The sequence below is a fragment of the Pogoniulus pusillus genome, chromosome 35 (genome assembly GCF_015220805.1).
Source record: "Pogoniulus pusillus isolate bPogPus1 chromosome 35, bPogPus1.pri, whole genome shotgun sequence".
NCBI lineage: Eukaryota > Metazoa > Chordata > Aves > Piciformes > Lybiidae > Pogoniulus > Pogoniulus pusillus.
The window spans coordinates 10299271-10325113 of NC_087298.1; the positions used below are offsets into that span (position 1 = coordinate 10299271).

General features: G+C 44.7%; 1 protein-coding gene across 1 annotated transcript; it reads right to left on the reverse strand.

Moving 5' to 3' along the window:
* Positions 1-56: 56 nt before the first annotated feature.
* Positions 57-19201, reverse strand: CCDC187 (coiled-coil domain containing 187). The gene is made up of 15 exons (XM_064171159.1): positions 19170-19201; positions 18862-18972; positions 17095-17198; positions 15874-16007; positions 14901-15019; positions 14608-14795; positions 13566-13653; positions 12572-12745; positions 12314-12492; positions 9232-9416; positions 5704-8540; positions 4025-4366; positions 3193-3333; positions 2619-2744; positions 57-1619 (listed from the first exon to the last, which is right to left on the reverse strand). Exons 4-15 carry the CDS (start codon positions 15995-15997, stop codon positions 1464-1466), a joined length of 4659 nt encoding a protein of 1552 aa, XP_064027229.1. The 5' UTR covers positions 15998-16007; positions 17095-17198; positions 18862-18972; positions 19170-19201; the 3' UTR covers positions 57-1463.
* Between the last annotated feature and the right edge of the window lie 6642 nt (positions 19202-25843).

A 25843-nucleotide genomic window follows, 5' to 3' on the forward strand; every position in this document is an offset into this window, starting at 1 on the left:
CTATAATCTGCAATTCTAATTGATTTCAGTTAAAAAAAAAAAAGCAGCAGCCAGGCTACACAGAGTTTGTTTTATTTATTCAGAAAACAAACATTTCACTATTGAAAAGATTTAAGCCATCAGTATTTAAAAATAGAAACTGAAAATGTATTTTGTTACCCACCAAAAGCAGATTGTCTTTTTTTTTTCATTTAAATGCAAGTATAGATGAAGTTTATATTTAATTGTTTTGCTTTTATTTCAAAGGCAGACTGAATGGATGTGATTTGCCTCAGTCAGATCTACTTACATTCAGTTATTGAATGATGAGCAGCTTGAGCTTCAGTAAGAAATATTTGCATGGTGTTTAATGTTAAAACCCCTGACCAATTCAAAAAATATTTATTGTTGATCATCTCATTGTAAAAGAGGGGAGACCACAGCAATATACACAGAGAAAAGTTATGCTTACATGTTCTTCTTGTAAGGTTGATTTTTTTCTTCCCCCATTTTGCCAGTGCAAAAAGAAGCTTATTGATTTCCTCCATTTTGCCAATTAAAAATACATCCTCAGCACCCTGTGTTTGGATGCTGTAAGAATTCAAAGAGCTCCTGAGAACTGCATGATAAATAACCTAATCACATGCACATATTCAGTTTTCAGAGATGTGAGTTCTGATAGAAAAAATATCCCATTTAAATGGCATGACATCACTATTTCTCTCATTGACATAGAGCTGTAGACATTAAAAGGGAATGACTAGCTCCAGGATCCTGACAGGGCAACATCATTCCACATGCCACATCTCTGAAGCCAGCTCCAGGCTACCAGTCCCACAGCATATTAAAAATCAAATACTTCCAGTGCAAAATCACCTTTAACTCTGCTGCATCCATCCCTAAATGTTTTGTTCCAAGTAGAGGAGTTTATTCCAGACTGCAGAGATCCACAGCAATTTGCTTTCTGGGAGATTTAATTCCATCTATTTATGCTCTTAAAGCAGTCACCTAGAACTGGCTTAACACTGTTCAAAACAGATGTACTCGTCATCACTCACAGCCTGAACATGCTGACAAAGAATCATTTACACACAGAATGGGTTTGAATCCTGTTTGTGTAGACCTGTGTACTATTTTAAACCACGTTATGCTCTTCAAATGCATGTGAGTAATGTGCTATGTTGAGCAAAAAAAAACACAGCTAAGAATAAAATGTACACCCCTCAGATTCTGTGTGACATCAGCCCAAGAGCATTGACCCTAAAAGCATTTCCAAAGCAGAAAACTACAAGAAGAACTTTTTTTTTAACTAATATTTTTCCATTTCCTCTTGCATCCTTTCAAGTGTAAACTTGAAGATGCAAATTATCTGAGGCCATGCTGGTATTGGGTACAAAGCCACAATAAAAATGTTTGAATCATGCATTTCTTGCCTAAAAAAATCAGAAGAAAATTCCTCCATCAGAGCCTTGTGGAACAAGCTTCTAATCAGAGGCTTTTCTCAGGTAAATCTTGTTGAGAACTCTAATTGTATCATGGATCAAGCTGTCAAATATGTCTTCAGTCATTCTCATCTTCACAGCAAATTCATCATCATCATAGCAAGTCCACTGAGATTCTTCTCTGCAGAGCTCTTGGATCTAAAATACAACATGGAAATGAATGATTCCTTCCAGAATAAGAGCAGGGTCAGCTCTGGAAGGTGCCGAGACACACTAATCCAGCAAATTTATATATGCATTTTAAATGTCATTTATTGACCTTAAACCACTCACAAGAACTGGAAATAGTGGATTATTGCCCAGAGTAGGACAAAAAAGCTGACGAAGGGTCTAGAGAACAGGTCTGATGAAGAACAACTGAGGTAACTAGGGTTAAATCTGCTGGAAGAGGGGGCTGGGCGGAGATCATTGAATCATAGAATAGTTTAAGTTGGAAGGGACCTCAAAGTTCATCAAGTTCTAACCCCTCACCCATAGGCAGGGACACCTCCCACTAGAACAGGTCACTCAAGGCCTCATCCAACCTGGCCTTGAACACCTCTAGGGAGGGAACATCCACAGCCTCCCTAATAAACCTTTGCTAGTGTCTCATCACCTTCACTGGAAAGAACCCTTTCCTAACATCTAGTTTGCATCTCCTGTCTTGCAATTTAAACCCATTACCCCTCAAGCTTCTCTCTATAACTCCCCAAGCAGTGGCTGTAGGAATTGGTCTCTTCTCCCTAGTAACCAGAGCTAGACTAAAAAGAAGATATGATTTCAGGTTGCACCAGGGGAGCTTTAGGTTGGAGATCAGTTAAAAAAAAAAAATCTCTCCACTGAAAGGATTCTCAAAAACTGAAACAGGCTTCCCAGGGAGGTGGCTGAATCCCCATCCCTGGATGTGTTTAATAGATGCAGAAATGTGGTAGCAGGCTTGGTAGAAGTTAGAAAATGGCTGGATTCAATCTTTAAAGGTCTTTTCCAACCAGAATGATTCTATGATTCCACGATTATTACTGAAAATGTGAGGGAAAGGAAGGCAATAACTGGAAATTCTGAACTCATTTTAAGTTAAGTTAATTTTCATAGAAGCAGGAGAATTTCTGATTTAAACCTAGAAGAAGGATACAGATCTCCTTGTGGATGTTTGCTTACCAGAATAAGGTCCACTCTATCCCTCTTACAGTTGCCATATTTGGTCACATTAAGGAATTTTCTTTTCATTTCTAAGTCATTCTTTTCCAGATTCATTAGTTTAACAATTTCACCCTGAACAAATGCCTATAACATAAGAAAAAAAAACAACAAGCTGAAATGAATTGTCACAGGAATTCTGTCTCTGCCAAGATTGGAAAGGAGCAACAGGTGCCACTGTAAAAATCCAGTTTTAAATCTAAGTTTAGGGAACTGATCTAGAAGCAGCTGATCAATACTGGCCAAGCAACACATTTTAAAGGCAAGATTAAACCAGAAGATTAATATAGAGGTTACACCAAATGCAGTCATAACCAGAAGATGCAAAAGCCCAGCTTCCATTCCTCTGCAGAGGAGCTCCATAGACTTGGAGTATTTAATTATCTCAGGCAATGCTTATTCCAGCATTCAAAGCAAGGCTGTTTGCTCCTCTGATCACCTCATCACTGCCATCATCTTCCCAAAGTTCACATTTTGGTCTTTTTGCCATCTGCTGTCTTCACTGACTCTTGTTACTGCACTTCCCAGAGCGTACCTTGACATCACTGACATCTGTTCTGCAGAGATGCCTGGAACAGTAAGACTCCAAATTTTCCTTCATCCATGGAAGTGTGGTTGTACCTTCAGTCACTTGATACTCTGCAGATAGCAACTCACAGGTCAGATCAAATATAACCTGTAACAACAAAGACACAGCACTGACACTCACTGGTGACCTTTCAGAAGTTTTCTCAGTGCTTCCAAAGGATGTTGGGCTGTTGACAGCAGAGGTCTGCATCTAACTGCAGAATTTCCTACTGTCAGCTGCATTGTTGCTGTTCCTGTAGCTGATGGCATGGTGAGCATTGTCTACAGAGCACAAAACCTTGTACAGCAGATGTTGAACAATGGTGTGTAAAACACTAACTATGGATAGCTTATACTAGAGACTCTGCTGTGGATATCTATCTGCACAAGGAGGTTAAAGGGCTCTAAAATGATAGTTTCACAATGCTGAGGAACATGAAGATCTCTCCACACTCACCAAGACATCCAAGGCAGGAGAGTGGGACTCTGGACTGCAGCTTTCCAAGAAGCTTGTTTGTATCTGAACAGACCCAAGTCAGACACTGGGGTAGGTGTTCAGGGTGTTGTGATTGCAGAGTTCTGTCAAAAGGCTTCTGTCAGGGCAAGGATATCTACTCTAGTAGAATTATTTTGCAGTTGATTGCCAGAAGCAGTATTTTGCAATATCCCTTTCAATGTTCTTTTAGTTTTAATATTGTTCTAGCTGCTAACACTAAATAAGTACTAAGCAGTAATGAGTACTATGAGTCAGCCTACTGAACACTAGAGAAGTCTAATAACAATTAAGGCTTTAAAAATACCTGATTATACATCCTCTTGCTTTCTGCTTCCAAATCATTCCCTGAGGGATCATTACATTCAAAGTGCTTTGGCACACTGATTCTCCTGAACCGTGAGCAGATGTTTTCTGGGGTCCATAATTTTTCTACAGCATGTGCAGACAGTTTCTTAACATATGAACTGTGATGTGGGATCACAAGAGGAACTTCCACAGTTTTCTTCCAAGGAGCTGAGTGCCACTGATCTAATCTGTAAAGGGATTGCTTTTGTGTGTGTCTCACAGGTACATGTTGGTCAGATTTAGGCTGATCAAAGTCTTCAGAGCTTCCAAAAACACCAGCATCAAGGATTTTGATGAGGAGCTTTAGTAGAGAGAAGAAGAAAAGCCAAGTGACATACTCCATGTTTGCATACAATTTTTGGAGGCATTGTGATTATTAGCAATTTGAGGTTCCACTTAAAAGCATCTTGTTACCCATGGGCTCAAATAAGCTCTTAACTGATGTGCTCTTAAAATAAATTACCTATTTTAACTGTATTGGGTAGAATTCAACATTAGAAAGAGTTCCACATTTGGAGTTCACTATGAATATCTGACATTTTGAAACATTACAATTCTACATTGGGACCACCTTCCCCACCCCCAAAGCAAGTTTTTTGGGGTTTGGGAGCTACTTCCTTTTAATACTTGGTCTACTTTACTTCTTAGTTTTAAACTTTCTGTGGTGATACTCTCTGATGGACTATTTAAGAAGTAAAAATTAGACACCATGCAACTAGAAGCAGCAGGCAGCAAAAGCTCCCATTGCATTTGGGCTTCCAACTGCTAGAGAGCTGAAAAGTGAGACTCTGGTAGCTCTGAATCCTGACTTTGCTAGAAGCTGCATGCAGAGATAACACAGGATATGAATGTCTCAAAGCCAGGAGATACAAAGGAGTCAGGCAGAGGAGCTGACAGACACCCAAGTTTGCTCTGAAATCAATAGAAATTGATTTTTGTGCAGATTTATTGGTTTTGACTACAAATCCCAACAAAAAAAGTTCCATTTGCTTTATGTGGAGTAGCTGTACTTGGTATTTCTATACTGCCTTCCAGAAGGGAGTCTACAGAAAGCTGAAGAGGGACTTTTCTTGAGGGTGTCTAGAGACAGGACAAGGGGAATGGTCTGAAGCTGAGGGAGAGCAGGGGACTTAGCAAGAAGTTCTTCAATATGAGGATAGTGAGATGCTGAAATGAGCTGCTCAGAGTGATTATGGATGCCTCCTGCCTGTCAGTGTTTAAGGCCAGATTGGATGAAGCCTTGGGCAACCAAGTCTAGTTGAGAGGTGTCCCTGCCCATGGCAGGAAGATTGGAGTAGATCTCTGAGGTCCCTTCCAACCTAAGCCATTCTATGATCTTATCACAGGATGTTGGAAGAAACCCAAAGAGATCACCGAGTCCAACCCCCTGCCAGAGCAGGACCATACAATGTTATGACTTGACTCATCCATCTCCCACCTGCAAATGCTATCCACTGGCTGCAGGGTAATTCCTTGAGTGAGGGAATGATGACATTAAGTGAGCAACTTGGTTCCAGAACTCAACAGGGTGTATTTTTTTATGGATGATAAACAACTGGGCAGCACAAGTGCTTGCTCTTCGACAGCCAATTCCAGGAGTGACACTTAAGCAGACAAGAACTTTCTGACTGTACTTACTGGCAACGTGGCTGGAGAAATCTCTGGAGATGAATGAAATATTTTGTCTGCTTTTGATCCATGTTTTCTTTTAATCTTCTTATATTCTTTAACTGCATCATCTACGAATTTAGTTACAATTCTCTCTGCTGCTGTGTGACAGCCACGAACGCCAGGCGTATCGAAATCACACAGCAGCACATCAGAAACCTTGGCTGATTGTTCAGATAAGGCTGCAACTGAATTTTCTTTGAGGAGAAACAGCCTCTGATTGTCTTCTTGTCTTAGGCCTTTGCCATAATCCATCACATCTTTTTCAAAGGCACTTTTAAATTTGTGTGGAGCTGTTGCAGAAAAGGCAATTAACGTGTCAAGCAGAAGTTTTTTACAGAGTTCACTTGCAATGTCATCAGCAAGTTTGTTTCTTTTCTGGTCCTCTATCAGGCAACAAAGATTTTTTCTTGTGGTCCCCTCGTTATGTTTCCCAGTCTTCCTTCTCATTGGGAACACATTTGCAAGGATCCTTTGGTTTAGTTGTGTCAGTTCTGGTTTTAACATGTCTGATCCCAAGCACGTGAAGTTATTTTGACAAGGAAATTTGTTGCATTTGCACTGGTCAGAATGTGGAAGCTTCTGCCCTTTTCCAGATGGCAAGGCAGTGTGTAACCTGGACTGGTTTTCTTTCACTTCTGATCCTCTTGCACTGCAGGTGTCTTCTGCTTTCTTCTCTGTAAGCCCTCCTTCCTGCTCGTCAGAGTATTTGCAATCTCCTTTGAAGGATTCATCATCGTAGGAATCAGAATCTTCATCTCCAGTGGATTTGGAACCCATTTTGTTAGCCCTTATCAGGTGTGAAATCTCACTGGGTCTGACAAAGACACCACAGTTTTGAGCACACTCAAAATACTTCACCCCTTTGTAAGTTCCAGTATGAGCACCTTCAGCTTTGTCAAGTGCAACACCAGCCCAATGGCCACTATCAAACCAAGTCCGTCCTTTGAACATGAGGGTTCCAGGCTGGGTCTGCTTTACTAACACTCTGTCTCCAATTTCAAATGATAGTAATGGATCATCACTGTCCTCCTCAGCTTTGGGCAGTGTTAAGCATGTTTTGCATTGTTTCATGATGAAATCAGGACTTGCACTGGCCTGACCAGAAGAAACAGCATCTGACACAGCTAGAAACTCCAAATGCTGTGAAGAGGTCTCATGTTCTCCTTGTTGGTGCTCTAATAAGGGCTCCTTTGCACTGGGAATACCTTGAACTAAAGATTGTTCTAAGGGACTACCATCTTGAGCTGAAAAAGCATCTGTTGTCTCTCCACTAAGCAGGGGAAATTCCTCTGGCATAGTGTTATCAGGTAATAACACATCCATGTTCAGTGATGTATCTTCATCCAGACTCTGCCTAGACTCTGAGACTGCCATTTGTTCTGGTGGAGGTGGGAAATCATCTGTACTGAAGGTAGAACCATCATTTTTCATTACCTCTGCACCTAAAGGGGGAGGAGGAAGGTCTTCACTTGGGAATGACAAATCCTTTTTGCTGGAGGATGGTAAGTCAGCACTTCCATAGGACAACACTTCATCAACAGGAGACAGGATTTCTGACAAGCTACCAGCTGGAGGGAGACCCTCATCTCTAATGCAATCATCTTCACCTTTGGAAGAGCAGTTCCTTGAAACTTGAAACAATTGGGCTTTTGAGGAGACAGAAGAAAACAGTCCCCTCCTTGCTTCCTCTATGGCTTCTCTCTCAGTTGCTGAGTTACTCTGATCTCCTGTGGCCACTCTTTGCAAGAAGTCAGATGAATTGGTTTCTGTATGGACTTCCTCAATATTCCCTGGTGTGGATGCAGAGAGTTTACTAGGTGAGAGTCTATCATTCAAAAGCTGTGCATGATTATTTTTGCCTTCTGAAATTGGTATATTTCTTGAAGGTAGACATGCTAATACTTTGCTATCTACAGTATCTTTGTCAGGTGGCAAAGAGTCAGTGTCCTTAAGTGGGCCAGTTCCCAGATCTAGATGTGTCAAAGAACCTGTTGGTGGATACTCAGAAAAATTGTCAATTCCACCATCCTCTTGCACTCTGATAGTTGTAGAACTGAGATGCTTCTCTTCACAGATCTTAGGTGAGCAAATATCAGCACTCCCCGAAGAGCTGGCAACTACATCTTCACCCTGTTTTGTGATCTCCTGAGAAGAGGTTTTGTTTCCACTGTAGGTTTCTGAGGCATCCAGATGTGGCTCATCCACTTCCTTGGCAGGATTATCAGATTGGAAGGAGTCTGATAGCTTCACTTTGGAGGCACTTGCTGTGTCTGATGGAATGAAGGGAAGCAAATCATCAGCGCAGCCATGATCTGAAACATCTCCAGGGCATTTCTGGGAGTGTGATAAAGTCTCAATGCTGTCATCTTTGGGCACTTCACATTCATGGTGCTTGTCACTGGGTGACATTTCCTTCCCATTACTTATTTCAATTAGAGTCTCTTTTGAAATGTGAGGAATCACAGCACCATTGTCATAGACAAAGTCATCTGGGATACTGACATCTGTGTCCTCTCCATTTCTCAGCTCTAATTCAGAGTCTAAAGTAGAGCTCTCTGAGATGTCAATCCAAGCTGCAGACACTTTCTGAAATTCTGGGAGTGAAGAGTCCGATTTGGCACTTTCACATCTCAAAGAGAAGTTGTCTGATTCACACAATGATTCAGTGGAAGCTAATCCTTGGGGAAATGCTTTTAAATTCAGTTCATCAGAAGCTGCATGAGAAATATGGTCCAAATGCTTCAGGTGCTGACTGCCATGCACCTGATGGATCTCATGAGGGACAGGCACTTCCACTTCTTTAACTGGAACATTTAAAAGATTACAGATGAATCTATCAGCATTTAAAAAAAAACATTGTAGAGGAGTTTCTGACAGGTAATTTAGGGTTCAAGTTCAGTAATCCTCATATGTAAATCACATTCAGGAGATAGTCCTCACTAGATTTAGTGCTCCTAAATCTACTGTTACTTCCACTTTGACAAGAAAACCAACTGCCCACAAATAAAGATGAGGAGCTCAGTACTCTACCAAACACACAAATAATGACCAAAATAGCAGACAAGAAGAGTTTGAATGAAATATTTTCATCTGAATGTCTGCTATTTTAGCTCACTTATTTTTTTAGACATCCTACTAAGAGTAAAATATGAACTGAGGATAAAACCTGGAAAATAAAATAGCTCTAGCATGTCCTATCAAAGTCTGTCTTCAGTTGATCTATGTTCCTTTTAAAAGAACATCCTTATTTTTATTTCTAAGGTCTCACCTTCCTTTCCCCACCCTTATTACAGCTTCTTCTTGCTAATCCCGAACAGATGCTGGTGCCAAAACCCACCAAGGAAGAGATCAACATCTCAATTTCTCTCTCATGAGCTAATTATCTTAACAGTCCTCTTCTGAAAGATCAATTGAGCTGAAACTTCAACTTCTGCCTAAAGTCATTCAGCTTGACTAAGTGGTCACAAAATACAGTTTGTCTTCTTTATTGGGTACCTGTGGTTCTGCAATCTTTAAGCACAGAGACTGAGCCTGTGGTTTGAGCAGTAGCATCACAGGATTTCTTGCCCACCATTTCAGATGCATCAGGACCTTGCGCATCAAGGGACTGCTGCAAACCTGAGGACTTCTCTGCCTGTGTCTGAAATTGTGCCAGTAGCTTCTTGTTCTCAGTAGTAAATCTGTAAACACACAAGGAATGAATACCTGGGAGCTGGGTTTGTGTTCCCAAGTTATGACAAATATAGATAAGATATATTCTGGATTCTTAGCTAATAGTTTGTCCATTGCTAACTGCTTTAGAAATGTTTCGAAAGAGCTGTTTGGGCTTTTTTCCTAACTATGAGTTAGGAAAGAGTTGGGGCTGTGCAGGCTGGAGAAGAGGAGGCTCTGAGGCCACCTTATTGTGGCGTTCCAGTATCTGAAGGGGGCCCACAAAAGAGCTGGGGAGAGACTTTTTAGGCTCTCAGGTAGTGACAGGACTAGGGGGAATGGAGTAAAGCTGGAGGTGGGGAGATTCAGCCTGGATGTGAGGAGGAAGTAGTTCAGCATGAGAGTGGTGAGAGCCTGGAATGGGTTGCCCAGGGAGGTGGTTGAGGCCCCATGGCTGGAGGTGTTTAAGGCCAGGCTGGATGAGGCTGTGTGCAGCCTGCTCTAGGGTAGGGTGTCCCTGGGCATGGCAGAGGGGTTGGAACTGGCTGCTCCTTGTGGTCCCTTCCAACCCTGACTGATTCTGTATTTTCTGCATTCCTTGTTTCTAGTATTTGACATCCATTTACATACCCCAAAACCAGCAGCTTTTTGTGCATGCTGGTAAAAAAAAAAAATAAAATCTTTTTTTTTTTTTTTTTAAAAAAAAGGATTTCCCAGGCTTTTCCATCCCCTTGCAGCCCAACTTACAACTCCTACACAGAGAAGAGATCACACAACCGCATAGCAGTCAGTTTGGGCGCATTGCAAGTTTCTCCAGGCCCTGTCTGCTCTAGACTGATGCCAATATTCACTGTTCACCTATGAGCAGGCTTGTCAGCAATAAGAAGTGAAAGCACAGCCAAGAAGCCTTTTAAAGATTTCTGTGACTTGTAATCAATAACTCCATGAATTATAGATCAGCTCCGTGCAGGGATTTATTTGAAAGCCTCTCCCTGTGGGGACTTAAGTAAATGCACAAACCTGACTCTCTCGGTCTGCTGAAGGTCTGGGGAACACTGAATGAAAGGAGAGGTTTAATTCATATATTTATCTATGACTGGGTTTGTTGTCTTGCTTGTTTTTTATAAAGCAAAGTGGATTTTCATCCATCTGAGCCTGCTTTGGAAGAGTGTTCTGAGCAGTGTGAATATTGCTGAGTACTCATCTGCACTGCCCAGCTCCAGAGGCTCAGTGGGAAGCAAATGGGGATGCAGCCCTTTATCAGAACACTGGCAGAGCTCCTGCATTGCTTTTGGCTGTGGGCATTTCACATGACACCTCCACCTTCAGTTTAAGCATAAAATTAAGCCTAGTGCAGTACAAAAGCCTTCTGTAGTTAAATCCTGAGTGAAACTCAAGCCTGCTCTGAGGGGTTGAGTGATACATCGGCTTAGAGCCAGAGGATGACAAAGGAGTGAATTTCACCAATTAAATCAATACATTGCTGCTCCTTCCATAGGAGTATTTTGAACTCTAATTAATATAGTTCCGAAGTGGTTTTAGCTTGTAGTTAAAAGCCATCAAGAAAATGTGAATTATCATAAGCAGCTGTGTGGCATCATTAAAAGATATCCTGGTTATTAATGCTGTGTCAATTAACTTGCCTAAGCCTGATGGCAGTGGTACATTTCATAGAATCAACCAGGTTGGAAGAGACCTCCAAGATCATCCAGTCCAACCTAGCACTCAGCCCTATCCAATCAACCAGAGCATGGTAATAAGTGCCCCAGCCAAGCTTTGCTTGAACACCTCCAGGGATGGCGACTCCACCACCTCCCTGGGCAGCCCATTCCAATGCCAATCACTCTCTCTGGGAAGAACTTTCTCCTGACATCCAGCCTAGACCTCCCCTGGCACAACTTGAGGCTGTGTTCCCTTGTTCTGTTGCTGACTTGCTTGAACAAAAAAAGCAGAGTTTAAAATTAGTATATAAAGCCTTTCTTAAAGCACAGAGGATTCAGGAGCATGGAGCCATTCTAAATGGAAGTACAAGTGCCTGGGAACAAATATTAGCCTACATTTCTGCATGCGGGGTGAAATAGTTTATTATCCAGTGCAGCCCTTTCCACATGAAATAAGCTTATGATGGCAAACCAATGTGGCTTTTTTTTTCCAGCATGAGACATTGTTCAACTTCTTCTGATAAATCCAAATCACAGCACTACATGCTTACAGATATATGTTTCTGTGTACAGACACAGACAGATATATGTAGTCACAGACTCTCTAAATTTCAGGATTAAGGCTCAGATTTAGGTTCTTCTACTGAAGGAATCAATATCTGTATGATCTCAGCACTTCTGTGTGTCAAAGTAATTCCCTGTAACATCAGAAGCAGTCTCTGCTGAACAGTACAGTTAGCATGAATACTAACTCAAACAACTTGCTGATTAAAATCAAGATTTCACTTAAAAGCTTTTCTCCCCCCTGCACAGAAGGGTGATTCTGTGTAAAGAATGGGAAAATCTGATATAAATACACTGGGGTGTACTGATATGCTGAAGTGATGAATGTGTTCTACCTGAAGAATTCACTGAGTGGTATGGAAATGATCTCCAAGTTTGGATCTGGACAGCATAATTTACCTGCTGCTGTTCACATACCTTGCAATAAGCTGGTCCCTGCCCTGAGGAACTTAATCTTTTGGAACAGCAGATTGTAGGCTGGACACATGGAGAACACGAAGCAACAATGAGACAACATTAGTCAGAATGCTAAGCAGTGATCTTGGTGCCTCAACTGCTTGAACACAGGTCTTCAAAAGCTATAAACCTCCCCCTTTGGAATATTTAAAGCTCACGTCATTACCCGGGACTGAACTGCTTACATCTTCTCCACTGGATTGGTTGTGATCTTCAGCTGTTGCTGTGGAAAGGGTTTTACTTACCCCTCATGTTTCCTGCTTTGTTTATTCTTTAGCTGGAGACAACTCTGTTTATTCCCTGATGGATCAGGCCTTTCTGAGTGGGCTGTAGAGTCTGCTGAAGAGGAGTGGAACTTTGAGCTAGAATTAAGCCTTGTTGTCTTCAGCTCTGTTGGTTCTTCAGTTGCTGGGCTCCTTGTAAGCTAAAAGGAAAAGGTAACCCAAAGTTTCACCTGAATTCCTTAGCTGTAGTTTCAGTTATTATCCACTCAAAACACCCACCGAGACATTTAGTGACTGTGACTTAACCTCCTGCTTCCCACTCAAATTATGCAGCTTTTCCTGGAGTTGAGCTGTTGAATGTCTCATCATTAAGATTTCTTTTTGCTGCTTTAATAAAAGCTTTCTTTCCTGATGGGCTGCCCTGTAGATGTTTTGCAGGTGCTGGATTTCTGCCTGCTCAGAGCAGAAAGAGAAAGGACCATAAGAGAGTCAAGATAACAGAGGAAAGAGAGACCTACTTAAAAATGTGTATTGTATTTCTTAACACAAGGCAATACTACTCTCAAAACATCCTGGAAATGTGATATAAACAGGCTCTGTTCTTTCTTCTTGTAGAAAAATGTTTGCAGTTTTATTTTCCCCTGATGCTGACTGGGGCTTACCTGTGAGAAACAACAACAGGCAAGGAGATACTTCACTGCCCAAGAAATAAGGTGTCTGAGAGCTGAGACCTCTGGAAATCATCCCCAGGCCACTCAAAACTACAAGATGCTTGTGGTTTGCACTCTTGCTTGCATAGGGATTCCTTGCAATATTGTCATAAAGAAGTTTGCACTACATAAAGAGTGGGATAGAAATTTTCTGACTACCAAGTGTAATTATGAACTCAGAGTTCCTCTGTAGTTGGAGAACAGAGCCTGTAAAATTAGCTGCCAGATTAATCTACTTCAACACCAGAAGCATAAATCAGTGGAGACTACGTTACATGACTCTGTTGTGGCATGAATGGACAAATCCACAACAGCAGTGGAGTAACCAAAACAAAAAGAAAGAAAGAAGTGGGTTTTGCCTGAGATTTGCAGACTGCTGACTCTGGCACACAAACTCCATCGTACTGAATGCAGGAAGCAAAGCAGAAGCTGTGTGAAACAACACCAGTGACTTATTTTTACAAAGCAAACCCTACTTGCCCCAGCAGCTCCAAGTACTTCCCCACGCTGCCTCCTCCCACTGCTCAGAAGATGAAATCTAGCTCCTCTGGCTCCAGAATTACCTGCTCCTGTTTCAGCTCCAGTAGGATTTTGCGCTGCTTTGCAGCCATGACAGAGGCTCCCTTACTGTCTTGCAGGTTTTCCAGACAGCTGGAGACCAGAGAGGGATGGGGATCAGAATCAGATAACTGAAGTGTCATTGATTTAATGCTCCTTAGAAAATAGTGCCAAGGATGGGAGCAAAGCTCCTCTCAAAGCAGCAGTAGGCTCTGCAGAAAGTTCATCTCACCACCATGGGGCTGTATTACTCAGACCTCTCCTGCTGCAGCCAGATTCCCCAAGCACTCAGCACCAACTGGTGAGGGGCACCATGTGCCAGAAGAGCTCAAACTCCCCATAGGGCCCCTGCCCAACCAGTGCTGAGGGACACTGTGTGAAGAGAGGTCTCACACTGCCCTCAGTGGCACCTGAGCGCGGTGAGGGCTGAGGGACATCTCTCACAGAGGGGATCACACCATTCCCAACAGCCGCTCTGCCCAGCCTGTGCTGTGGGACACCTCACAGCACATCTGAGGAAGGCTGCGGCAGGGAGTTCAGCTGTGGGCTGGAGGCTTCTCTCCTTCATACAATCACAGAATGTCAGGGGCTAGAAGGAACCTCAAAAGCTCATCCAGTCCAATCCCCCTGCCAGCACAGGATCCTCTACAGCAGATCACACAGGAACATGTCCGGGCACGTTTGGAATATCTCCAGAGAGGGAGGCTCCACAACCCCCCTGAGCAGCCTGTTCTGGGGTTCTCTCACCCTCACAGTGAAAAAATTCCTCCTCGTGTTTAAATGGAACTTTCTATGCCTCAGCTTGTGCTGGCACTGGGCATCACCCAGCAGAGCCTGGCTGCAGCTGCTGGCACTCACCCCACAGGTACTGATAACCACTGCGGAGGTCACCTGCACCTACCCTGCAGGAGAAGCTTTCTGTGCTCGCCCTTTTCCCGCCCTGGCGCAGTTTTGCCTCCTTTGAGCACACAGCACCACCTCCACCTAGGGCTGAAGGATCCGACCCCCTCACGAGGGTTTTCTGTCCCCCATGTCACCCCTCCTCACCATTTCTGGTGGCCCAGCCAGGCCAGCTCAGCCTTGGCTTTCTCCCGGAGAGCTTTCTTGCGGAGCCTGAGGAGGGCAGCCTGGTGTCGAGCTCGCAGCTCTTCCGCCCTCAGGCACTGCTCCGCCATGGCCAGGCTAAAGTGGCAGAAGGTGCTGGAGCCTCCATAGTGCCGGCCGACTGCGCTCCACTGGGGACAGAGCAGAGAAGTGCTGCGTGGGGGAGAAGTTTGCTATGGGGACTAAAAGCCCCTCAAAGAGATCTCCAAGCAGCAAACCACAGGAGCTGGCCTTACCTGACTGCCGGAGCCAGCCCCTTCACTGCTCGCCCCAGAGCTGTCCCCTGCACAGCTCTCGCTGTGGGGCAGACTCAGAGGGGACAACAGATTCGAGGTCTGCTCTGCTGGCAAAGAGCCTGAGGAGGAGTCAGAGAATCAGTCAGGGTTGGAAGGGACCACAAGGATCATCTAATTCAACTCACCCTGCCATGCCCAAGGACACCCTACCCTGGATCAAGCTGGCCAGAACCTCAGCCAGCCTGGCCTTACACACCTCGAGCCATGGGGCCTCAACCACCTCCCTGGGCAACCCATTCCAGCCTCGCACCACTCTCCTGCTCAACAACTTCCTCCTGACGTCCAGCCTGAACCTACCCATCTCAAAGGAGATGTAAAGGAAAATATTTCTCTGCCACAGAAGGAAAAGATGACCCCCAAAGTGGTTCCCACAGAACATGGATTCTGGGCCTCAGAGAATGGTTTAGGTTGGAAAGGACTTCAAAGCTCATCCAGTTCCAAGCCCCTGCCATAGGCAGGGATACCTCCCTCTAGAACAGGTCGCTCAAGGACTCATCCAACCTGGCCTTGAACATCTCCAGGGAGGTTGTGGAGCACAGAAGCACCCAATGTGATCTTTGATCACATTGGGTGCTTCTGTGCTCCACAACCTCCCTGGGCAGCTTGTGCCAGTGTCTCAGCACCCTCAACCTGTGCCAGTGTTGTAGGAGCAAACTGTGAACACTGACCTCACCATCACCTGGAATCACGGTAGAAAAGGTAAAGACAAAAAAAGGGACCTATAAGTAAGGTAAATAATGCTCAACTCCCAAGGTTATTTCCAGTGAGAGGGTCAGGAGTACGAAGGGAGATGGTTATGCTTTAAACGTCTGTAGTGAACATAAATATTTAGGCCTAAAAATGTCAAAATCCCTTTGAAAATGAGTGAAATTTTTAGTTCAGTGATAAAAAGATCCTGTAAGTTAATGTTCACCTTCCTGAAGCACTGAGCAGTGTGGACCCCTTCCTCCCAGGGCTTTTCTTTCTCCCACCGTTTTGGAGTGCGCCGAACTCTGATCTCTTCCTATCCTCTGTGCAGGTAGCTCCACTGAATTCATCTCTTGATTACTGAAGGTAAGAAGGAAAGGAAATAATTCCTTATTGCAGTCAGAGATCCTGTTTCAGTTCCTAGCTTTCATAGCCAAGCCAATCTTGGCAGGCTGAATATTTTTCAGATGTGGTGCTCATTTTTTATGCAGTCATAGAATCACAGAATCAGGCAGGTTGGAAGAGAGCTCCAAGCTCAGCCAGTCCAATCTAGCACCAAGCCCTAGCCAGTCCACCAGATCATGGCACTAAGTGCCTCGCCCAGTCTTTCCCTGAACACCTCCAGGGATGGTGACTCCACCACCTCCCTGGGCAGCCCATTCCAATGCCAATCACTCTCTCTGCCAACAACTTCCTCCTAACATCCAGCCTAGACCTCCCCTGGCACAACTTGAGGCTGTGTCCCTTGTTCTGTTGCTGGTTGCCTGGCAGAAGAGCCCAACCCCACCCGGCTACAGACTCCCTTCAGGTAGTTGTAGACAGCAATGAGCTCTGCCCTGAGCCTCCTCTCCTCCAGGCTGCACACACCCAGCTCCTTCAGCCTCTCCTCATAGGATTTGTGTTCCAGGCCTCTCACCAGCTCTGTTGCCCTTCTCTGGACATTGATTGGACAATATTGGACATTTTTCCCCTCTGTGAAGGTGCCTTTCTGCTAACTCCAGTAATTTCTAGAGTCTGATAGCTAAGAAGCAATTCTCAAGTCTTTAATCTGTGCCACTTTAACATCAAGATAGGCACATACAATAGTCTCATTCATGCCAAGCTGTGCGGTGGGCAAAGCAAAATGGGGGAAATGAGATTTTTCCATAGGTTTCAAAATGGAGTTTATCTTTTAAACAATGGAACATCTCCCACAGCATTGGCAAGGTGTTTATACTGTGGTTTGTGCATACACTGGAGTAAAAAGACTGGATCACAAAGATCTTCACAGCAGAGATCTGAATGAATAAAATGGTTTGGCCATGGTCTTAAAGACAACAGGACTCAAGTGTAAGTGACTTGAAATGAGCATCCATTTTAGAAACACACAATACCAATGCCTTAACAACCCAAGTCATTCATATAGGCAAACCATCATTTGTACCTCAATGTATAGTGCTTTATCTACCTGCCAGCTCTGTTGTCACCTTCTGATTGGTGTCCTCTGCGTGTTTGCTCTCCACAGTCTGCTCTTGGCACTGAAGGACAAATGTCTTTGGAGCCACTGCACTCCTGCACACAGAGAAATTGTCCATAGAGATGAATGATTTACTGGAAAGACAAAACTTCTACACCTTCTTCCCCTTCCTCTGGGGAAAGCCCTTCCCTGTAGGTAGTGGGGACCTTAGAGCTGCCTTCCAATACCAGAAGGACTCCTACAGGAATGCTGGAGAGGGACTTTTCATAAGGGTGTCTAGCAGTAGGACAAGAGAGAATGGTTTGAAGCTGCAGGAGAGCAGGGTTAGACTGAATTTTAGGAAGACATTGTTCAGTATGAGGATGGAGACACTCTGGAATAGGTTGCCCAGAGAGGCTGTGGGTGCCTCCTTTCTGGGGGTGTTCAAGGCCAGGCTGGATGAGGCACTGAGCAGCTGAGTCTAATTAAGGGGTGGGGGTTAGAGGAGATGATCTCTGAGGTCCCTTCCAACCTCACCCAAATAATTCCTAAAGAGCTGGATGCAACTCACAGTGAAATCACTGTGTGAGCACATGGAGTTAAGCAGTGTAACAGCTCACAAACTGTGGGATAGTTAGAGTTGCTTTCATGAGTGACAGGGTGCTGTGTTCATACTAAAGGCTTTAAAAAACACCAAAAAGCCACAGAGATAATTTCTGGCTGAGCTGTTCAAATATATTGAACACATTAATTGAACTGTAAGAGAGATGCTGAGGTACTGGAAGGTGTCCAGAGAAGGGTGACAAAGCTGGTGAAAGGTCTGGAACAAAAACCCTGTGAGGAGAGGCTGAGGGAACTGGGGTTGTTTAGCCTGGAGGAGAGGAGGCTCAGGGGTGATATCATTGCTGTCTACAACTATCTGAAGGGAAGCTGTAGCCAGGTGGGGTTGGGCTCTTCTGCCAGGCAACCAGCAACAGAACAAGGGGACAGAGTCTCAAGTTTTGCCAGGGGAGGTCTAGGCTGGATGTTAGGAGAAAGTTGTTGTCAGAGAGAGTGATTGGCATTGGAATGGGCTGCCCAGGGAGGTGGTGGAGTCACTGTCCCTGGAGCTGTTCAGGGAAAGCCTGGATGAGGCACTTAGTGCCATGGTCTGGGTGCTGGGTTGGACTGGATGATCTTGCAGGTGTCTTCCAACATGGTTGATTCTATGATATATAACCTCTAAAGCTAATGCTCTCAGCTGTGTAATGAGAGCTTGGAACAGTACATGGTGTTTGAGCTTGCGCTTTTGCATCTGGGGCTAAATTCTTACTTTAACAAACAGACACTGAAGTCCATCAGTTCCTCATTGCCTTCATAATCTGAGACTGGAAGGTAAACCACAAAGTAACAGTGTGCCAAAATTAGGTTGGTTGGTTGTTCAGTTTTTTTTTTTTAAGGGATACCTCCTGTTCAACTCAGCATCTCGCCAGGCTGACAAGCCTGAGTGTCTCAGTGCTTATCCCTTGAGACTTTACATAGTCTTTCCTTGACTTTAGAGTAAACCCAGCCATAGACACCAAAAGCTGCAGCACCCAGATGATTTCAGATCCAAAGCATTAGGGATTGTATTACTTGAGAGACTTGAGCTCTTCCAAAGAGTTACCCTGATCTACAGGTTTTATCAGTTAAAAAAAACAGTAACACTTTTGATTAAGGGACTCTGAGTGAGAGAGAAAATCCCAGTAGACACCAGAACAACATCTGACTGGATCCAGGAGCAGTATGACAGCAACTTACCTCTGCAGTGTGCTGAAGCAGGTCACTCAGAAACCTCTTGCTTTCCTGAAGCTCTCTCTTTGCTTTCTCCCTCAACACTGTGAGCTGCTGTTTCTGCTGGAGCTGGTGCACCTGCAGGAGGAGATGGCATGCTATAAATGGTATTTTTAATCGAGTCATATGATTCCACAGACCTGGGGAGCAAAGGGCAGCAAACTCCAGGAGAAGGCAGCCCAGGTATTGTGCAGGCAACAGCTGTCACATCCTGCCACCTTTGCAAGGCAGTACAAATGTTTGCTTTGGCTGCAGAGTGATACATTTTCACCCACCAGTACTAGAATGGGATCTCCAGAGAGCAAAGTAAGGCTAAAATCACTTCTTTGTAGCTACCTGAGGTTTATAAACCTGGTGCAGAGTCAGCTGATGCCAACTGATTACAGCCTGGATACACCTGAATTAGGGGTAGCAAACACATTTTCACCTGGGATATAGCAGACCTGGAGCTCCTTGTTGCATAGGTTGCTCACTATACCTTCAGTTTGTGGGCCAGCAGTAGAGAGGTTTGCCTTAAATTGTCCAGATGGCCTCTGTATTTCTCCTCCGGTGCTGTGTAGCTAGGGCCTCCCTCACCTGCACAAGCTTAGGAAATAGATGTTTACAGTCACTGTTTCTTAATTAAAACATAAAAATCCATCTTCCACTGAATAGGTGCCAGCTGAGGAGTTCACCAGAGGGAGGCAGACGAAGCAGAGCTCCTTCAGACTCCACTTACTGCCCTCAAAATGTTTCCACACATATTTCATAGTCAACCAGGTTGGAAGAGACCTCCAAGCCCACCCAGCCCAACCTATCACCCAGCCCTGGCCAATCAACCAGTGCCCTATCCAGTCTTTTCTTGAACACCTCCAGGGATGGCAGCAGGGATTTATCCTGGGGATTTAAGCATTTGCTGAGGGGGTTGGCAGCAGTGCTGCCTTGCTGGGTCACCTTTGAGGCCAGCACACCTTGTAAGTAATGTAAGAGCACCTTGGTATTTCCAGCAAAGTCCCAGGGCATTTGCTCCTCAGCACTTTTTGCTGCCTTTCAGGCCTGACTGTACCTCCCAAACTGTGCCTGGATCTTAAGGTACAGACTGAAACAAGGGATCACCAAAATGGGGCAGGGGGATGTGAGCACTGTTCCCAACTGCATTTTCCTTTAGAATCCTCCCTAGGCCTATTTTTTGGAAGCTTCCCAAATCTGGCATCTGCCTTTACTCCTTTTCTGCATACATTCACTTATTCTACCATATCCAAAGATGGGAAATGTTGCTACCTACATCTTGTCAAGAAATATGCTAGTGTAAAGTCCTGCACATATTGAGGAGAAGAGGAGAGGTAGGAATCAGGAGGGCCAGTGCCAGGAAGGGGAAGGACTGGAGAGAAATACCCATTCTAAGCCCAAAGTCCAAAGTGTGCAGCCACTCTGCTTCTCACTGCTCCTTCACTGCTCCAACAGGTTCAGAGTCATTCTTTACAGAAGAATAAAGGCTTCCTAACCTGCTCACCTTCCTGAAACTCCAGCAGCATTGTGCCTGCTCCCTCCACCTTGCAACCTCTCCCCACACAAGGATGCAGGCTTGGTTGCTCTCTTTTGTCACAGGGAGGACAAACCCATGGAAAAAAGCTTTCCATTTTCAGTGGGGCAAACAACTTTTGTTCTGGATGCACGTATTTCACTGCTGCTTCCTTACTGTAACTCTTCTGTCTGTCACAGTATAGTGATGTAATGTTTACCAGTGAGATGTTCTTGGCTGCTTTGAGCTCCTCAGATGAATTGCTAAGCTTATGCAAACTGGTTGCATGTTTACTCTGTGCTGTGCCACTGTCACAGCAACCAGAGACACAAATGAATTGGAATGTGGGTCATAAATAGAAATGGGCTTGACCTGGAAACTTGAAACAAAAATGCAGTCCTTATCCAGATTGTCTGAGTCCAAATTACCCTGCTCCTCAGGATAAACCCATGGCATGAAAGGTTTGGGCTTGTTTTAAATACTAGAGGATCTTTAATATAGAAGGAGCAGGGATGTGAGCTTCTCTGCATGCCAGGATGCTTTTTTGTGTTTACATGGATGTGAATGTTAATGCTTCAAGCCTGATGCAGATCTTCTCTCAGAAGGCTGCTGTGTATTAGAAACAGCTCAACTGCAAATTTCACTTCCCTCTTACAGTGTAACTGCAGGAGGCTTCTCTTAAACCCCCTACTTTTCAAAATCAAGAGGCTGGATGAAAATCTCATCTTTCATTTCACTAATGAGCAACTCCTCATTCTAGAGGGTTGTTTGAAAAGGCAAAATCATACTGAATTACCTAGAAATCACATACCCAGTAAATAATTCATCCTTTTAAAAAGAGTTTTGGGTTTGCCTCAATCTTTCTAATTTTGAGGGCTGATTCAGACTCTTAAATGCTTATATATACTGGAGGTGGATCTGTGTGATGGTATCTTTAGATCTACCCTGTGGATGAAGGAGCTGTTGTCTTTACAGGGAAGTTTTGTTCCTGGTTTTAAGCAATGTAGTAGGAAAAAAAAAGACAAGTGACCTGTTCTTCAGTGGCTCTACAGACAGCCCAGCACCTTCACAAGCCAGGTGAAGATGCCTCCTGCAACACTAACAACTAGGGTCATGTCATAAAACAAATGTACAAGCTAAATTTACTGATGCTAAGTTGTGTGAGTAGCTTTTAAAACTCCTATACTGTCTGTGCCATTTTGTACTATGATCATCTAGTAGGGTACATTTTGAAACTGGCCTTTTGCAATTTGTGCCTCAAGCTGAGCAATGTTGTTGTACTGCTCAGAGCCTGGCCAGTGTTACTGATCTCAGAGGGGATAAAGAGTTTGTGCTGATCTGTTTTCACTCCTTTTGAACATGATCATAGAATCATAGAATCAACCAGGTTGGAAGAGACCTCCAAGATCATCCAATCCAAACTATCACCCAGCCCTATCCTACCAACCAGACCATGGCACTAAGTGCCTCATCCAGGCTTTGCTTGAACACCTCCAGGGACGGCGACTCCACCACCTCCCTGGGCAGCCCATTCCAATGCCAATCACTCTCTCTGGCAAGAACTTCCTCCTAACATCCAGCCTACACCTCCCCTGCCACAACTTGAGACTGTGTCCCCTTGTTCTGTTGCTGGTTGCCTGGCAGAAGAGCCCAACCCCACCTGGCTACAGCCTCCCTTCAGGTAGTTGTAGACAGCAATGAGCTCTGCCCTGAGCCTCCTCTGCTGCAGGCTGCACACCCCCAGCTCCCTCAGCCTCTCCTCACAGGGCTGTGCTCCAGGCCCCTCCCCAGCCTTGCTGCCCTTCTCCAAACACCTTCCAGCAGCTCAACATCTCTCTTGAATTGAGGAGCCCAGAGCTGGACACAGCACTCAAGGTGTGGCCTGACCAGTGCTGAGTACAGGGCAGAATAACCTCCCTTGTCCTACTGGCCACACTGTTCCTGATCCAGGCCAGGATGCCATTGGCTTTCCTCCTAGCTATGGCTGTTTCCAGATGCATTTCTTGTGTTGCAACATCCTGCATTAGAGAAAATGCTGCCTGGCTGAACTTCAGGTCCTCTTGCACTGTGATGAATGGCATTGCACTGCACTCCCAGATAGCTGCAGTGCACAGACACTCTGTCTTTAAAGAAAAAAAAAAGCTATTTATTAAACCACTTTCTGCTGCACCTGCAGAATCTGACTAAAGCCCTGTAGAATCTCCATGACATATAATTAAAAAAGCTGGGCTAAAAGTCTCATTTTTCTATTCACTTGAAGCTAGGCAGAAGCACTTACTGCTGCTTTACTCAAGGACAGATTTTCCTCTTTCTGCCCATGTCAGCAATCAGTCCAAAGCAGTTATTACAGAGATATATGCTTGCAACTCGAGATGTAAACAGAACTTTGCCTGTGCTTGTGTCCCTGTGCTCGGCACTAGTGAGGCCACACCTTGAATACTGGGCTCAGTTTTGAGCCTCTCACTACAAGAAGAACATTTAGGTGTGGGAGCATGTCCAGACAAGCACAAAGAAGCTTGTGAAGGATCTAGAGCACAGGTCTTATGAGGAGCAGCTGAAGGAACCAGGCTTGTTCAGCCTGGAGAAAAGGAGGATGAGGGAAGACCTTAGGGCTCTCCCTGAAAGGATGTTGGAGTGGTGGAGGAGTCAGTCTTTACTCCCAGGTAACAAGTGACAGAATCATAGAATCACAGAATCAACCAAGTTGGAAAAGACCTCCAAGCTCATTCAGTCCAACCTATCACCCAGCCCGATCCAATCAACTAGACAGGATGAGAGAGAGCCTCAAGCTCTGCCAGGAAGGTTTAGGTTGGACATGAGGCATGATTTTGTCCCCAAAAGGGTCATCAAGCTAAGGAACAGACTGCCAAGAGCAGTGATGGAATCACTGCTCCTGGAAGTGTGCAAAAACCAGGTAGCTATGGTGCTCAGGGACATGATTTAGTGGTGATCTGGCAATGTTGGGTCAACACTTGGAATTTATGATCTCAGAGGTTCTTTTCCAGCCTTAATGATTCTATGATTCTTCAGCAAGACCTGTAAGCCAAGAGCAATCCCTGAGCAAGAGACTCTAAACTCGAGGGCTGTACTTGTTTACTCAGGAAAATCAATGGGCTGATCTGCATTCCTGAGGGCCTTGGAGTGCTGTATTTTCATGCCTGCTGAATCAGTTTCTTCCCTCCTCTATAAATACGTCTGGTATTCCACTTGTCATCGAGGAGTAGCTGCTTGCTAGACAAGGGGATTAATGTGGCCTGTGCTGCTCCTGTCTTCCACATATTTTGTGCTTATATCTAAATCCTTTAGTGCAGAGAGTTGCCCAGAGTTCAGCTTCCAGCCAGATGTTGCAGCACATGGCAATACCTCACCCTGCTGTTGCCCCTTCCACGTGGGGCATGTCACATGCAGAGCAGCAGAGCAGCTCTTGCAGCAGGCTTGGCAAGAGAGGACCAGATCTGGATTGGGACCTAACTAGAACTCTGAATTTCCATGGAATATTCCTTCTGTTGCTCATCAGTTGCATACTCATACAGGCTGCCCAAGGGAAGTAGTTAAATTATCATCCCTGGAGGGATTTAAGAGTGGTATACGTGTGGTGCTGAAGGACATGGTTCAGCAGCAGACTTGGTAGTGCTGGCTTAATGATTGGACTCAAAGATCTTAAAGGTCTTTTCCAGCCTAAATGGTTCTGTGATTCTGTGATAAGCAGCCTCAACCCACCACACTTGCAGTGTGCAAACCAGAGCCCAAATCTGTGTGACAAAGTGACAAAGGACCTCTGTGTAAGTAATGCACTCCTGTGTCCAGATGCTTTGCAGGGTTATTGTACCAGTGACAGCACCCTATGGTGTGGCAGCATGGAAGGGGACAACATCCTGACTTCTTATGCCCACACAGGCTATGGGTAAACTAAAGAGCAATGCAAATGCAGTTTGTGTGTGTATGGAGAGAAAATGAGTTCACAGGGAGAAAACTGGCATCAGAGGAAGTGAGAATAACTCTCAAGAGCAATTCTCATGTTGGTGAGGGACTTTTTAGGATGTCAGGTAGTGATAGGACTGGGGGAAATGGAGCAAAACTAGAAGTGAGTAGATTCAGATTGTATGTTAGGAAGAAGTTCTTCACCATGAGGGCAGTGAGACCCTGGAACAGGTTGCCCTGGTGGAAGCTCCATCCCTATTTAAGGCCAGGCTGGATGGGTCTCTGAGCAACCTGATCTAGTGTGAGGTGTCCTTGACCAACGCAGGGATGTTGGAACTAGATGATCCTTGGGATCCCTACCAACCCTGACAATTCTATGATTCTGTGTTGCCTGTCAGAATCAAAAAGCCTTGCTAAGCTCCATCATCAGCATTCAAACATCTCTGAAGCTGGCTGCAGCTCTGCAGGCTGCCTCAGAGGTATTTGAATGCTGATGATGGAGCTCGCTGAAGCTTCACCAGTCAGAGGCTTTGTACATACAAAAGACAGCGAAAGACCGTGAAGGGAAACACGAAGAGCTGTCTTATCTCAACACTATCCATCAGAGGGCAATTAGCTGAAACCATGCTGCTACACTTTGCTGGTTCCACTGATTTAATCACTGCTCCCTCCGCTAGAAGCAAGAAGGCAGCTCCCTCTAGTGCTACAAGAAAATATGTCAGCAGGCAGTCAAGGGAAATGTATCCCATAAAAACAGATATTCTTGACAATGCAGGTTAAAATCCTGCGTGTTAAAAGGAATGGAGAGCATTTCGTTGGCTTTCCTAAAGCAAACTGCTTTAAACCAGCACCCATGATTAAGCTTCAACCTTTTAAACAAATTATTTATTCCCTCTCAAATATTCCCTTTCCCCCAAAAACCTATAGAAGTCTGGCCCACAGAAATGAACTTTCTGCCTGGTTTAGGCCAGTCTGGTGTGTACAGGGGTGCAGGCACAGCCAAAATCATAAAATCACAGAACCATTTCAGTCAGAAAGTAGCTCTGAGATTATTGAGTCCAACCACCAACCTGACACCACCATGGTCATTAAACCCTGTCCCCAGGTGTCATGTCCACACGTTTCTTCAACACCTCCAGGGATGGTGACTCCACCAGTTCCCTGGGCAACCCATTCCAATGCCTGATCACTTTTTCAGTAAAGAAATTGTTCCTGATATGCAACCTTAAACCTCCCCTGGCACAATCTCAGGCCACTTCCTCTCATTTTATTACTTGATATTAGGGAGAAGAGAGCAATCCCCACTTCAACCTCCTTTCAGAGAGTTGTAGAGAGCAATGAGGTAGAGAGCAAATGTTTCTTTACATCACCTCATTCCTTTATTTAATAGCAGTACAGGAGTTTGGATACTGTGGGCTGTGTCCAGAGGGTGTGCTGCAGCATCAAGGAAAGTGTGTGTCAGGTAGTCAGGTAGTGACAGGACTGGGGGGAATGGAGCAAAGCTGGAGTCAGGTAGGTCCAGACTGG